The sequence below is a fragment of the Pezoporus flaviventris genome, unplaced genomic scaffold, assembly GCF_033815535.1.
Source record: "Pezoporus flaviventris isolate CSIRO_AGI_PZ_B2104156 unplaced genomic scaffold, CSIRO_AGI_Pfla_v1 ptg000043l, whole genome shotgun sequence".
NCBI lineage: Eukaryota > Metazoa > Chordata > Aves > Psittaciformes > Psittacidae > Pezoporus > Pezoporus flaviventris.
Window position 1 is genome coordinate 1,904,608 of NW_026892591.1, and position 12,511 is coordinate 1,917,118.

A 12,511-nucleotide genomic window follows, 5' to 3' on the forward strand; every position below is an offset into this window, starting at 1 on the left:
GAAGTGAACTTACGCGCATCCCTGATGAGGCGATTTCACAGGCGATTTCACAGGGAGGAGGGAAGAAAGAAGAAATCAAGTCAGTAAAAGCACAACATACACAACTCATTTACTTTGCTTTAAAGTCAAATCACATTAGTCAGCCCTAGTAGCAAAACCAAACATAATCTTACGCAATAAAGCCTCCAATACTTGAATTCCATAAGATATAATTTGTGTTAATGGGGTTAAACTGTCGATTCTGAAGTTGGAACAAACAGAACTAAGTCCCGATTCTCCAAGAAGAATACCACACGCTTCACGTGACCTGATCTTCCCTGGCATCCAGCAAAGCCCTCAGCATATTCTCTCACCCTAAATCCATCTCCTTCAACAGTAAGTGTGCTCCTAGTGGGTTTTTCCCTGTGAGATACTGTCACTGGACTAAAGGACCTATGAAGGCACTATACATTTATGCACAGGAACTAACTTCCTGGCACAGGAAGTGTACTTACAGAACCTGCTCTTGCACACTAGCCTTCCAAATTCAGCAAACCACTACAGTGACGTTATCCAAAACGCAAGGATTACATTACATTCCATAACACTATACATACTGCTAGGGTCCCTGGGTCATTCAAACAGCCAACGCCAACTGAACACAGTGGAAAACCACCCTAACGCTGGTTACGAGGCCCCATCCCACCTCCACCCACCCCAAAAGCAGCTTTAAGCAGCCCTATGGTGTAGCCACTAACCATACACACTCTCTACCTTCCTGACGCCACCATACAGTTACATTTGGCATGTAGAAAATCCACAGAAGAAAGCTCTCAAACACTTACCCTTGACTTTCCTTCAGCGTCCATTAAGAGCTCCACGTATGTTACCTCACCAACTACAAATCAGATTCCAGACGACACATATACCAAGGGAGAAAAGCCAAGAAAACAATGGGAATTTAGAACAATCAACAACCGTGTATGGAGCCTCTGCCTTATAAGCAAGCCCAGAAACACTCCATGTTCTCTAGACCACAAAACTGGACAATTACAGGTATGCAGTGAAGTCTTAAACCAGTTAAATATGTTCTTGATTTTCCTCCATTTCAAAAGCCAGCTATTGCCACAGTACCTCTTGCCTTGATCTCTAGTACTCAATCCTTACTCGAGGCAATCCAAATCCATAGGAAAGTCTGCAAGAACAAGTCTCCTTCACTTCTCCAGTATGAAACCCTGTCTCCATAGTCCAGGACTTGAAGTTATTTGCTTTTCTCTGGACTTAAAGACCAACTTCAAAGGGAGTCACACTCAGTCAACACCCAGCTGACTGCCTACTATTTATCTCAGTAGGTTGTCAGCCTTTAGTTAAGCCACAATCAAGTCTATTTCCCAGCTTCAATAAATAGTATGAAACAGCTAGATGTACTTGCTCTCAATACAAAACCATCTACAGCAAAGCACACCAAAAAAACACAACATTAGCACCTTTCCTCCCAAGATCAGGACTGCCTTTTTATGACCACAGAACCACATCCTGTACCTTCAGAACACAACTCCAAAGCAGCTGCTGCCTGTGAAGTGACTGGGGTACAGAAGGATCAAAGAAGTAAAGAGGTTTTTACTTCTTCTTTGTGGTTTTAGAAAGTCCTAGCTTTTCAGTTTAAGACAGGAAGACTCCAAGTTGCATTAGCTGAAAGGTGGGAAGCAGTCTGTGGAAAACCACTTCCCAGCGTGAATACTGACAGCAAGCTTTGAATAAGGAACTCGAATCTCACATTCAAGAGTCTAGTTCTTAGCAAGGGACAGAGGGAGGAAGAGGTGACCTGACCTCCCACAGGACCAGTCATCTGTAGGACACCCAGTGTCATGATGTGAAATGAACATCTGAAAAGTCTCTGTCAATGCTGGAAGAAAAGGAATACTTCGTGAAATCACCACTTTAGCTCCTTGCTTTTTATTTCAATACATAAATAATTAGCAATAGCAGCATTCCAGCCAGAGAACATTCACGGAATCACAGACTGGTTTGAGTGAATGGACCTTAAAGCCCATCCAGTTCTAGCCCCCTGTCCCAGGCAGGGACACCTTCCACTGGCTCCATCCAACCTGGCCTTGAACACTGCCAGGGATGGGGCAGCCACAGCTTCTCTGGGCACCCTGTGCCAGCGCCTCAGCACCCTCACAGGGAAGAGCTTCTGCCTAAGAGCTCATCTCAGTTTCCCCTCTGGCAGGTTCAAGCCATTCCCCTTGGCCTGTCCCTACAGGCCCTTCTCCAAAGCCCCCCTCCAGGTTTCCTGTAGCCCTTTAGAAACTGGGAGCTGCTCTAAGGTGTACCCGGAGTCTTCTCTTCTCCAGGTTGAACCAGCCCAGCTCTCTGAGCCTGTCTCCAGAGCAGAGCTGCGTCAGCCCTCAGAGCATTACCTAGAGTTAACTAGAGAGAATAAACAAGCTCTGATCCATTCATGTGTTTGTGAGGATAGCATTTGAGACTGGTAGAGAGTAACAAGTCCCTTTGAAAGAGACAGGGTAGATGAGTGTCCTATTACTATCCATAGCTCCACTATCGAAACAATACTCCCTGAAATATAGCCTAACGAAATTAATTCCATCCCATGATCTCATCAGTGTGGGATCTGATCAGTATGGGATCCTATAGTGTACACAGAATTGTTTCCATAGTCTCTGTAGTGAAAGGGGCTGCACTGTAACTAGCCCTCCTGGCCTAGTCCTTGGTGGTACATGGCAGCCAGGCACCAAGCCCAAGCCTACAGCATTACCAAGACATTCTGAAGCCATCCATTCCAACATCAGCAGCCAGAATCCAACCCAACTGTGTTCATAGAATGCAAGTGTCATTCATCAATGTATGTAGTAAGAAATTCCCCGATCACCTGCAATACCAAACCACTCCATCTCACAGAGGCCAGAAGCCCCTAGACTGAAGGCTCTCCTCTTCCAATCACTAATAGAGTTCAGCTACAATTCCTACTTCAGATCCATACAAACACCTCCAAAGGAGTTTGCCAAGCTTGAACATAACATATTAAGTACAGCTCTCTGCCCTCTGAGCCACAAGGTTTCAGGAGTCTGTTACAGCAGCACTTGTCCATCACTTGGAAGATCTTTTATGTGCCACTTTTGCTCAGTGCTTCACGTTCAAGCCTTATAGACACCTATAGTAAAAACGAAGTGTACATCCTGAAGTAGCTGTTCTCCTTCCAAGGAGATGTGAACTTCATGAAGAGCCAAATTAAGGAAGCAAAAGCGGAACACACATGTCATGTACCAGCTCAGTATCCGAGACACCAAGTCCAGAGTACAGAACTACTGCAAGAAAAATGCCTTCCCCACCACCACCACCTGAAAAAACATAAAACAATTCAACATGACCCTTGTTCCAAGAGACTACTGTTTGAACCTGGCAAAGGAAACTTCTTTAAGAGCCTGTACTGGGTCACATCTGATTTGGCTTTTTCTAGATCCCCAAACCATTGGATACAGGAGCAAGGGCAGTCTACAACAGTGCACAGAAAATAAAGCCATGGAAAAGTACCCAGAGCAGACAGCCCAGTACTAAATCACTTCAGAAGGCAGATGTAGCGCCCAGTGATCCAGGCAGGTTTTCCTTCTGCCAGAGAGGAGTTGGTTTTTATGAGGAAACAGATCCTGGATCCACAAGTGAAGGAATTTCATCCAAGCACATGAGACTTACTTAAGGAACTCAGTAAGTTCCTACTGGAGATGAAACTTGCATGAAACACTAGCTGCAAGTCAATGCAAGTATCATTAAGGAACATGTTCCCCATCATGTCCTTAAAACTTAGATCAGACTGATGGGTTTCTTTATTAACCTCATACTTGAGAAAGTCAGAAACTCAGTTTCCTGAACAAGGGACTGAAGTAGAAATCACTGTAAGAACTCAAAGCACAAACCAAAGGAATCTCCAGTGTTACTTACTACAGCAATTATCCCACCCCCCACCCCCCCCCCCCCCCAACTTTATATCCATTTCCCAAAGTTTATCTGCACAGAAAGTGAAGCCATTCAAGCCAGGCTGGTCCGTCAGAACTCTCATACTCTCAAGTGACTGCTGAAGTTCAGGTAAGTTTGCCTGTATGGTGATTTTAGGCACGGCTCAGATGGCTTTCCCTGGCCCTAAAGACAGGGCAAGTACCTAGGATACAAGCTCAGACACAGATGTCAACCTCAAAGAGTCTTAAGATGGACAAGACGAGTTGAACAGTGACAAACCAAGCAGCAGTGAAAGGTGTGAAAGGTGTAGAGGCAAGTCTCAGCAAAAGGAGAAACACAGAACATGAAGAAAGGATAAATGCTTTCTGTCAGTTATGTCTTTGGCCTAGAGGGTCAAAAGTGAATACTAAGTAGAGAAAGAAGACTCTCAAGACGTTATCAAAACTATATGGATGTCTCATCCTCTTATGAAGTAAAGAGCTACAAGTAGTGTGACTGATTCAAGAGGACCCTGTGATAAGGAACCCGGTACTTTCAACACGAGGCAATTCAGAGGTGGTCACAGCTCCTCCATCTACAGTTTAAAGCTCACAACAGGCAACCCCTAAAAACTTATGTGGTGGTTTGGGCTGGGGAGAAAGAAGAGAAACACACTTTATACACTTAAAAAGTTGTAGTTAAATGGGGAGAAGGAAAAACTCTCGCACAAGAACCCAGGAAAAACCACGGATAATTTTGGCTCTTTCAGAGCTGATGTACGAAAGAGGGAGTGAAAAGGCTCATCGCAGCCACTGGTGAAGAACAGTGTCTCCTTGAAAAGATAGTTAAGGCCAATGACATTAAAGCAACTCCTCAGCACACATCCTGAAAGTAAGGGGAACAAGTCAGATGGAAGCAGCATTTCCACATTGCTTAATTGTCTCTTTCTCTTTACCCACCTAAAGCTTCAGCCTGCAAGCACACTGCACTAGAATCCTGAGCACCCAAACCCAGGGATTTTCCAGAGCAACTGTTTGCAGGTACTGCTGGAACAGAAGTGCTCTCCAGTGGTAACATCTGGGAGCTGTACCAACCTCTGCATTGAATACGATAGCAAGAGGTACTTTTTAGGAGGCCACAAAGGTTCCAAAAATTCCTGGGGATGAAGCAAGAATGAAGGCAGCACATGAAGCTCAGCAGCTGCTGCTCTTTAAAGGAAGTTCAAGCTGGAAAAGCTTTGTGGCTTCTATTCCTCCCCAGGTTTTGATCCGAGGAGGTAAGTGCCTGCTCCGTATTCCAGCTCTGCCCTACAGAATGGTAGATACAGCCATGCCAACACCAAGAGTCTCTGGGGTGTCCTGCATCCTCTGAATTGTTTCAAATACACAATTCTCTATTTCCTAAAGGAACCAAGAAATCTCTGAATTCAAATACAAGTTCTTTTGTATCATATGATACCACCTTACTCAACCAGCTGCCATGAAGCATTACGACTTCTCTCCTTAAGACAGAGCTGTCTACTGGGGGGACAGACACATTCCCACTCAACCATGTTTAGACTCAGCTTCCAGGCTGCCCCATTCTTCTCCTGAAGCCATTCACCAATTGCCAGCTCTATGCTGATCATGTCACTTAGTAGAACCTTGTGCTCATTAGCCAATACGAGGGAGTTTCAAACAAGAACATCTTTTAATATCATTAATAACTGTTGTACTGCATACCTGTAATTGAGTTTCACCAACAGATACACTGAAATGCCTGAACCAAGGCATTACTCTTGCGAGATGGCACCTTTAGAAGACTGTACACATCTGAAGCGACCAGGTTGCAGAAATGTGAGCAGACCTCAAAGCTCACGTCTCCTAACCCATACTTACTGCCACAAACCAGCTGGAGGGGAACTCCTCCACGTTCAGCAACCTGCTATGCCAGTGCTGCTAACAGCTGAAGCCTTCACGACTGCCAAGCACTGGAGCAGTCCTGAAACACCTAGATTTCCCCTTTGTGTACTGTTCCACATGCTCCCCAAACTTGGAACTGTTGGCCTGCAATTCTTAGACTTACAAAGCAAGAATTCTAACGTTTAGATTTTACCACAGCCACATTCCTGGTTCTTGGAACTACTATGCCTTGTATCAAGAAGTCCCAATTGAGCAAGTTCAAGCACAGCCCAAGAGCACTGATTTGTTAGAAGTCAACGACTGATTAGAATGCAATCAGATCTAAACCGGTGGATTTTAACAAGCAGTCCCAAAAACCATGAACAATGCTTCCCAGGCTTTAGCATAACAAGCCCTGAAGACAGAATGAAGAGGTTTCAACGTTCCCCTAGGAGTATCTGCTGGAATGAGCAGCTGAACAGCAAGGCAGGAAACAATCTCACACCGGACTTTTCCATCCACGTGAACTGGAGAGAAACCACAAGACACTTGGAACGGAATTCAACAGGGTACTTAAAATTAGACATCTACACATACAGGTACTCCTATTAACCAATGATCTTGGGCAGCAAAGTGAAAGCATAGTTTGAGGCAAGGGACCATTCATAATTAGGGCCTTGTAAAGCAGTTTTTAAGACTAATTCTTCATATCAAAGAAAACCATTGCTCAGTCTCAGGCATGGACATTCCACGGCCTCTAATTACGGAATCTTCCCAGGGCTCACATCCTGACTGCCCTTACAAGACTCAAGTTCCGGTTTACCTCCAAAGACAAAGATTTTCAAACCCTTTGGAAATTTGTTTTCCCCTTCATTAGGCCACACCTTGTAAACACATTAACTCTCATTCCTTCCCTAGTGCAAACACAAGTGAACACTAATCACTCTTTAGGACAGATGCTATGTATTTTAGCAGTGACCCACAAGAGGAATTGTTGCCTTAGTTACTCTTGTTCTGAATCATTTTGATGATGGAGAAGCTACGTATTTTCTTGCCGCTCCACTGCATTTCCAAGGTGATTTGAAAATTAAAGAAGTTAGGCACCAGCTTAAAGAAATAGCACTACATTTAGGCTTGCCACAACCCAAGTAGCAGCTTAATGTCTTCATCATTTCCAAAAGATAATGATGATAAAGTCAAACTAAGGCAACTCCCATTCCCATGGGACAATTAAATCCAAGTGGGGAAGGGGGAAGCACCATGAACACCATTTCCAAAGCCCTGTCTTGCAGCACATGACAAAGCACAAACCTCCTTTTTCTTTTGTGCAAGTCACCCTTAAATAGATTTTACTGCAACCAAATGGCAGGATGGATCTTTATCTAAGCACAAATCACTACAAAGCTGGGGACACAGCTATATATACACACACCAGGGCAGCAGTAAGGAACTACCTTTATTACCCATAAGACAGTAAAATGCTTCAGGAATTTTGTTGCACATCAAGGCTAAAACCTGATAAATATCTCATTTCCCCCCCTAAGAAAAATACTCTGTTAGATCTCCGATAAAGCACTACCAGCTCTATGCCAACATGACTAGAAAGAAGCATCCATCTGGAAGGCTGCCAGGGAGCAGATGCTGTGCAACACCCAAGAAGGCTTCGAGAAGACCTTTTCCGAAGCTCATGGCACTAAGTCCACCCAGCACGTCAAGTGGTAAGTTCACAAACAAAGTCAGCCACAAGTAAGATGACAGACATCACTTGGCCACCTGAGTTGTACATTACCTTTCTCTTTGACCAGGTCTTTCAGAGACTGCCACTTCACATCAAAGGGAATATTTGTAATAAAAGCTCGGTATCTCTTAGCAGGATTAGCATATGGCTCAAAGCGATTTCCTCCTCTTTTGACACTTTTCTCTTTCCTTTTTTCATTTTGGCTTGGTCGTTCACCTTCACTGCAAGCAAAGAAAGATAATCACATACATTAACTACTCTGGCATTGGACCAGGGTCATACCACCTCTGGGAACAGAACTTGTTACATTCTTAACACTACAGCAAAACTTGCAAAGTTCCATCCATTCATCCTGGCACAACTGGACACCTCTCAACCAAAGCTGGTGCTCACAGCACCAGAGCTACACGGTGGAGACTGCAACAAAGATTTCCTAATAGCAGACCACTTATGCCTTGAAGACCCACTGGTTCCTCCCACATTTATCCAACATAACTCAAGGTTGCTATTTCATAAGCTGAATCTCTTTAAAGCCGACCAAGCCTCAGTCCATCTCCTTGTGACACTCCAGACCAGACAGTTCACCCTATGTATATTCTCCCCAGCCACTCCACTGCTGAAACACCAACTAGGTCAAGTAATTAAACACCATTTAGTCAAGTAAAAACTGACCCACCAGAACTATAGTCTTACACTGGAAGAATTGTAACAAAATAATCCTGGATCTAACTGAACACTCGGGTCAATGACTCTTACCTAAACCCACCTTTTTTTCCTCTAATTAATAGAGGTTTTGGATTACAAATTCAAAGCCTCTGTGCATTCCACCCAACAGACTGAACAGTGCTTTTAGCTACTTCAGAATCCAGCTCCAACAGGTCAAAAATGAAAAAGCATTAGAAATTAAGACTATTTCTCAACCAACCCCGTGACCCTCAGGGCTCAGCAGAACACAAATGCTGAATAACAGTATTTAAAACCCAGGAGAATGAAACACTTCAGACTCAGCCAGACACAATTTCCATCACTAATCCAATTAATCTCCTTGTTCACTTTATACTGGTTGAGAAGTTGCAAAAACACACCTTTAGAAAGAATTCAGAACATGGAAGTCAAAACAGCTAGTCAAGTTTCTAAACTTGTCTGCACATACACTGAGCTTTGCTCAACTTAAGACCTACAAAGTGCAAACCACGTGAGAAACACTGTCTCTGATGTAAACACAGGCCTGCACCAGCACTGCCCTTAGAGCCATTTCAATCACTGCACGCATACAACAGCCTGCAGGGGAATAAAGCAAACAGGTACACAGACAGCTCTACATTTGAGCAGGTTCCCCGTTTTATCACTTTTCAGCCACAAGGATATGTTACAAGCAAACACACAATAATATTGTATTTTATGGATACAGCCAGAACCACAAACAGAATTTGGCTCCAAGTACAACTATTATCACTTTATGCCAAGAACAGGCTCTGCATGCAAGTAATAAGCTGGAAAAAAGATATCTACTCAAATAAAAAGTGCTTTCTAGTTACACACAGTATTTACTTCACAAAAAATGACATTTGTTAGACCTTCCCTCACTGGACTTCTTAAAAGAGTCTTGAATAATGAAGTAATTAAAACCCTAAAAATAGATTAAAAATAGGACAGTCCTTCCAAGACCTTAACTTCTGTTTGGCTGAACAAACAGCACAACATTTAGTGCTTGTATGCAAAGCTACACCCCAGGTTTTATGGTTATTCCTCCAACTGGAACTAGTTACAATTCCCCTGGGCTGAAGTGCTGCATAACACACTCTGAAGTAATGTGTACAATGCAGGCCTTTTCTGCAGTCCCGCATTTAAGGTTCCCAAGTCAGCTTCAGAACACCTTAAGCTTTGACACACCTGGGTAGAACTCAGACAAACCACAATACCTGCTGTTAAAGACAAGCATTAACCTAAAACACCATTCCTTATTTAGTATACAAACCCCAGCAAGGTCAAAAGGAAACTACTGCAGCTGCAAAGTTGTTTTCTTCTGCAGGATTTCAGACAGCTCCTCCAGGGGTTTCACACACAGGGACAAGGACAGGCACAGGTCCACAGAGATTACTTAGATGTGGTTAACAAGTGCAAAAACAACTGCTTACAGCATTTTTCAAGGGAGTTGTAGACAGCAGAAAGATATGAGCCCCACATCACCTCCAAAATACACCATGGGAGTAACCCCAAGTATCCATATCTCTAAGAAGGGCAAGGGAGATGAAATACAGACAGCAGCTTTGCCCATCCCATGAAGGAAGCACTCTGAGCAACAAGGCTCCATTTACATCAAGGCTTACACAAGATCTACAGAAAATAATGTATTTAAGTGGCTCTTTTCAGAAGATATTTTATTTACTGTGGGGTTTTCCCCCTGGGTTACAGAACTAAAACACTTCACCCAGTCTCCCCTTTGTGATGTGTGTAGGAGGAACTGAAAGGGGAGCTCTTATCTCTTCCAAAGAAACAAACTGTTATGCACATTCCTCTCCAAATTTTCTTAAACACGCCCCCTCCGCCCAACAAATGTCCCAGAGATCACTAGGAATTGAAATCCATATAGGCACATCCTCCTCCCTGCTCGAGGACACTGAAAATACATTCGCGAACGTTGGCGTTACCACTGGAGACGTGTCAGCTTTGCCACATGGAGCTCAATGCGACAGATAGAACTGTACCTGGATAAAGGAAAAACTCTCTGGAGAGACTCCGAACATAATGGGGGCTAGGGGTGAGATGAGAACAAAGCAGCAGACATCTTTGCCTGTATGAGGAGACTATTCCTGAAGTGTAAGACACTTCTGGAGAAGAGAACATGACAGGAAGATCCTTCTCCAGCAGTGGCTAATGTATTATATTATATGTCACCAGAGCACGAGCCATTGTGGCACTGGGATCGGGACAAGCCTGTTCCTGCCTGGCAGGAAGAGTTGCATGTGCTGATATTGTTCCAGTTGCCATAAGCACAATTTAACTATTTTGTGTTGGAAAAAGAGAGATATGAACATTTTACAGCAAAAAGCAGCACCTGGGAAGCTGGTTAGCTTCCTGCTCTTGTGAAACAGCACCCACAAGCTCCAGCAGCAAAGGCAGAGAGCGGTTTCCCAACTCAAGAAACCATCATCTCCTCTCCATAACCAGTTATGTGGTTACCTACAGACTCCCGAGCTGGTCTCACTCAGATCTGTCAGCTTTGGCCAGGCTACAGGCACGCAACATGCCTGGGTGTAACAGCCTGCAGCAACCAGCAGCCCAAAGGCACACAGGTATGTAACACACCTCAGGAACAAACCTGGCCTCGAGTCTCAAACGTTACTCACAGAACATCAGGTTCAAAATCCTGATTCTTATCTCCACAGCATTCAAGGCCTGGGGCCAAAAATTAACTGGAAAAAATACTCCATTCAACAGACTTAGTATTAGCTAACAAATAGCTTTGCTAACTATGAAATTTTCCAGAATTAGGTTACATGAACACAGGATGGCAACAGGCAGTTCCAGCTTTCTCATCTCCACATTTACAAACCCACAGCTGTAACCCCTGCAGGTTCCTTGTTAACTTTCTGTACCATTTATCGACATCACACACACCACCTTTACTTAGTGCTTGGCATCCCCTTCATGCTCTCACTCATGAGGCATTTATGCATCAATTCCCAACCCCCTCCACTCGTAGCCATGGCACAGAGCACGCTTTGCTCCAAACCCTGCAGCAGCATAAGGCCAAGTCGAGAAGAGTTTAACTATTACAACTTATTACACGTGAAACCAAAGTAACGAACTAAGGACAATCCTGTGCCTCCAGGAGAGGGTTTAAGCTGTCCGCTGAGGCCCAGCACAAACACCTCCAAAGCGGAGGCAGATATCCCCAGGACCTCCCTGGCGGCCATACACCGGGGCCTGGAGCCGCACAAAGCACCGACCCTTGGCACCGGCTCCTTCCCCGCTCCTCCTTCAGGCTCCGGGAGCCCCGGAAGCGCCTTCCCAGTGAGCAGGCCTCGCCCGGGCTCCCAGGGTGTGCCTGGAAGCGAAGAGGGGCCCCAGCCCCAGCAGCGGCTCTGGTCCCAGCGCACGCCCCGCCGAGAGAAGCCTTCGAGAGGCGGCGGCGGAAGCCCCGGTTTCCCTGCCTGGGCCCGGGCCGGCGGTGCGGGCAGGCCGCATGCGGCGCCGCAGGCCCTGGCGGCAGAGCGGTCTCACAGCGGCCCCCCCTACCTCTTAGGGGGCGGCCCCACAGCACCCCCGGCCCCGTTAGGTGGTTGCGGAGCCGCCGCTGTCGCCGCGGCAGCCGCGGGTGCCTCTACTTTGCCGCCGGCGTTCTCCGTGGCCGCCCCGACCGCCGCTGTAGCCGCCATTTTCCCAGCGCTGCGCCTTTGTGTGAGGAGAGCCCGCCCCGCGGGCCGCGCGCGAGGCATGCCGGGACGGAGCCGCGCAGGCGCACTGCGGCTTCCCCGCTTCCCGCGCACGGCTGAGGCGATGAGGGGGAGGCACCGGGGGTCTGAGGCGGCGCCGCCCGCAGAGCGGGTGTGAGCGAGCCCCACGGGGACATGGGGTGGGCGGAAGGCTCCTTAAGGCTCAGCCAGCACCTGGCAGGGCAGGGACCCCTTGGTCGATGAAGTTATCACGCCTGAACTCTGTCGCTTGGACTCAGTCACTACAATATTCCTTGATCGAATACATCTTAACAAGTAGAAACTTTCCACCTACAGCTGGTGCTTCTCAGAGATCCATCCCGATCGAGCAGATCAATGCTCTGATGAGAAAGCACTTTTGACCTGAAATAAGAAGAAGTCGGCTGTTAACCAACCTGATGGGTCTCTAAACCAGGTGGGCTCATGCCATACACTGTACCCCTGGGGACTGCAGGAACTGGGTATCTTCTGGATATCAGCCACATGCCATTGATGAGACATTTCTGCAACAAAAAGGGAAG

At 45.9% G+C, this 12,511-nt stretch overlaps 2 protein-coding genes across 2 annotated transcripts in view; both read right to left on the reverse strand.

Annotated features, from left to right (window-relative positions):
* Positions 1-12,511, reverse strand: part of TIMM44 (translocase of inner mitochondrial membrane 44) — a 34,704-nt gene extending 22,193 nt beyond the window's left edge. The window contains exon 1 of the mRNA XM_061466845.1: positions 12,386-12,511. Within this exon, the coding sequence (XP_061322829.1) occupies positions 12,386-12,475 (90 nt within the window). The 5' untranslated portion in view covers positions 12,476-12,511. The remainder of the gene's footprint in view (positions 1-12,385) is intronic.
* On the reverse strand, positions 32-12,002 carry LOC133276217 (heterogeneous nuclear ribonucleoprotein M-like). Its single transcript, XM_061466841.1, has 3 exons — positions 11,794-12,002; positions 7,603-7,772; positions 32-877 (listed from the first exon to the last, which is right to left on the reverse strand). The coding sequence occupies exons 1-3, from the start codon at positions 11,991-11,993 to the stop codon at positions 813-815; spliced, it is 435 nt and encodes a 144-aa protein (XP_061322825.1). The 5' UTR covers positions 11,994-12,002; the 3' UTR covers positions 32-812.

Bases quoted from the DNA above. Each gene is read 5' to 3' on its own strand.
- LOC133276217 (XM_061466841.1), bottom strand. From the start codon at position 11,993: ATGCCTCGCGCGCGGCCCGCGGGGCGGGCTCTCCTCACACAAAGGCGC. The intron at 7,773-11,793 runs GTAGGGGGGGCC...CTTTGCTTGCAG, and splicing joins GTGGGGCCGCCCCCTAAGAG to TGAAGGTGAACGACCAAGCC. The intron at 878-7,602 runs GTAATGTACAAC...TCTGATTTGTAG, and splicing joins AGACCTGGTCAAAGAGAAAG to TTGGTGAGGTAACATACGTG.